Source organism: Bison bison, unplaced genomic scaffold, assembly GCF_000754665.1.
Source record: "Bison bison bison isolate TAMUID 2011002044 unplaced genomic scaffold, Bison_UMD1.0 scf7180017864371, whole genome shotgun sequence".
Classification (NCBI taxonomy): Eukaryota; Metazoa; Chordata; class Mammalia; order Artiodactyla; family Bovidae; genus Bison; species Bison bison.
The window spans coordinates 10,078,289-10,080,803 of NW_011494943.1; the positions used below are offsets into that span (position 1 = coordinate 10,078,289).

The 2,515-nt window shown below is 61.5% G+C and overlaps 1 protein-coding gene across 1 annotated transcript in view; it reads right to left on the bottom strand.

Moving 5' to 3' along the window:
- Positions 1 to 2,515, bottom strand: part of RBFOX3 (RNA binding protein, fox-1 homolog (C. elegans) 3) — a 330,137-nt gene that overhangs the window by 23,217 nt on the left and 304,405 nt on the right. The window contains 1 exon segment of the mRNA XM_010856521.1: positions 1 to 239. Within this exon segment, the coding sequence (XP_010854823.1) occupies positions 1 to 206 (206 nt within the window). The 5' untranslated portion in view covers positions 207 to 239.

The following is a 2,515-nucleotide window of genomic DNA, read 5'->3' on the forward strand; positions in this document are numbered from 1 at the left end:
CCTGTGATGGGCTGTGTGCTGGTGTCACTGCTTGGCTGCTCCGGGTGGGTCTGTGCTGGTGTGTACAGGGTCATGCCATGCTCTGGGGGAACCGGGGTCTGGCCCGAGTAGTCCGGCGTGGGGTGCGGTGGGGGTGGGGCGTACTCGGCGGGGATGCCGTTCTGTGGCGGAGGGGGGTACTGGGCTGGGGGGTAGGGCTGGGCCATCGCTTCAGGCGGAGCCGTGGCGTCCTGATTGCCCTGCGGAGGAGAGAGCAAGGCTGGTTAGACCGCGGTCTGGCCGGGACTCTGCCTCCTTTCACCGGCCCCTCTCCAGGAGGCCCTGTGGTCCTGAACTAGACTTTGAGCAGCATTGTCCAGGCCGCATGGGATGGGGCGCTCCCCCAGCACGGGGCATCCAGCTCACAGCTGGGCTTCCAGGGGCATTCAGGGGAGCCCAGGTCTGCGGCGAGACACCCCTGAGTTTGAGGCCACTTGTGTGAATTTGTCAGGTCCGAGCACACTAAAGGTTTATTTTTAATCCACCGAATTTTAAAAATAATTAAACATTTCCAGATAACTGTAGACAGACACAGCTGTAAGAAATAGCTCAGGGTGGCCCCGTGTACCCTCTATGCAGGGCCCCCCAGCGGTGATGGCCTGTGAAACCTTCCTCACCAGGAGACTGACATGGGGCCAGTCAAGACGCAGAACCTTCCAGAAGCAGCAGGATCCTGCCTTTGGCCCTGGATGGCCACACCCCCACTCTCTGGCCTGAGAAAGGCTTTTAAGCCTCGGTTTTCTCACTAGTAAAGCAGGTGTGAGGACACGATTCACAGCCTGCAGAGGGGAGGACTGGAGTTGATCATGAAGACATGGAGCCTCATACAACTCAGCTTCATGGTGGCCACAGGGTGAGGTGCTGTCCGTAGGGCACAGAGGGTTCTGGCCTCCGTCTCGAGGATCTCCAAGATGTCCCAGTGATCCTTCCCACCCTCAAAGGTCTGCTGCCCCAGGGGGAAATGTATTCCCTCGATGCTGGCCCCAGCCAACCTGGGGCTCTGAGAAGCCCTTGGCGAGGCCTGGAAGCGCCCCAGGACAGTGGTTCTCCAAATGGGGTGCTGGGATCTGCAGCATCGGCATCATCTGGGGTCTGGTCAGCAATGCAGATTCTCGGCTCACTCCAGACCTCCTCCCCAAATCTGGGGGCTGTGAGAACCACTGGTATTGGGTACAAAGAAAAGCCCTGGTAGAAAAATCTCCCAGCCTCAGAGAAGGGACTGGGGTCCCTTGTGGGTTCAGGGGAGGGGACTAGTGTTCTGGCCAACCCTCCCTGTGGACACACACTAGGGGGCAGGCTCTCAGCAGCCACTATGAGCAGGGGAGGCACCCCTGGCCTTCTGAGGGTGCCTCTGGGGGAGAAGGGGCCTCACCACCTGGAAGGACAGGGTCACCTCTCGCAGGAGGAGCCCCCACAATGTGGAAGGACCATTGCACACGCGGGGACGGTTGACTGCTTTCCCAGTGCCCTGCGGACAGGGGACCTTGTGTGCTCCCGTGCCCACCCCCATCAACCTCTGTGTGTCTGACCTCAGTTTTAGAGTCTCCCCACCCCGAGACAGGTGCTTCTTTTAGCAGGCACGCTGACTTGCTCACGCTGTTCCTTCAATTGGTGACTATTTATTCACCCCAAACTGTGTGTTGGGAAGCTGGGGTGCTGGGCTTGTGGTTCTGGTGGGGAGCAGGATGGGTAGTTCCTGCTCCGGTGGGGTCTGCCGTCCGGTGGGAGAGTTAGTCCAACTCCTCAGATGTTGAGTCGACCGTGAGTGGGGGAGGTGGCCCAAGGGGACTGGCCACACGAGGCCAACGGAGACTGGACGGAAGACGCGGTGTTCTGCCTTCAGGCCAGGGCCCTGCCCCACTGCCACAGTCTGCTTGGCTGGCCACCTCCCTTCTAGCCAGCGACCGCAGGCCCCCACATCAGCCCAGGGCCCAGCTCCACCGTGCAACCAACCCTCCCAGTGCCAGCCTCCGCCTCGGTGCTGATGGCCCTCACTTCTGGGCGACCCGACACGAAAAAAGAGGTCTCGTCCCGCTCCTCCTTGGGGAAGCCCCCAGGTCCTTCCCCTCTCTCGCCAGGTCCCTGACAAGTGGACGGATACAGGCCTACGCACACACTCATGAGGGTCCTGCCTCACTGCTCCCAAGCGGCCGAGAAGCCCCGTCACCCAGTCGGCCAACACGCTGGTCGCGTCCTCTGGCTCCGGCCCAGCGGGACCCGGGGTGGGTTCACCAAGAGGGAGGAGGGGCCCGCGAGGCGGGAGGCTCCCAGGGGTGGAGGAGCACCCAGGCTCCAGGATGGCGGAGTAGAGGCAGGGAGGAGGCGGGGGCGAGGAGAGGAGGGAAGCCGAGAGCCAGGCAGGAGTGTGGAAAGGCCCGGGTGAGGGGGAGGGCGCTGTCCGCAGCCTCCGGAGATCAATTAACTGATAAATATTTGATTAGAACCTTCACTAGCTTACATCTTGCCAGCGCCCCCT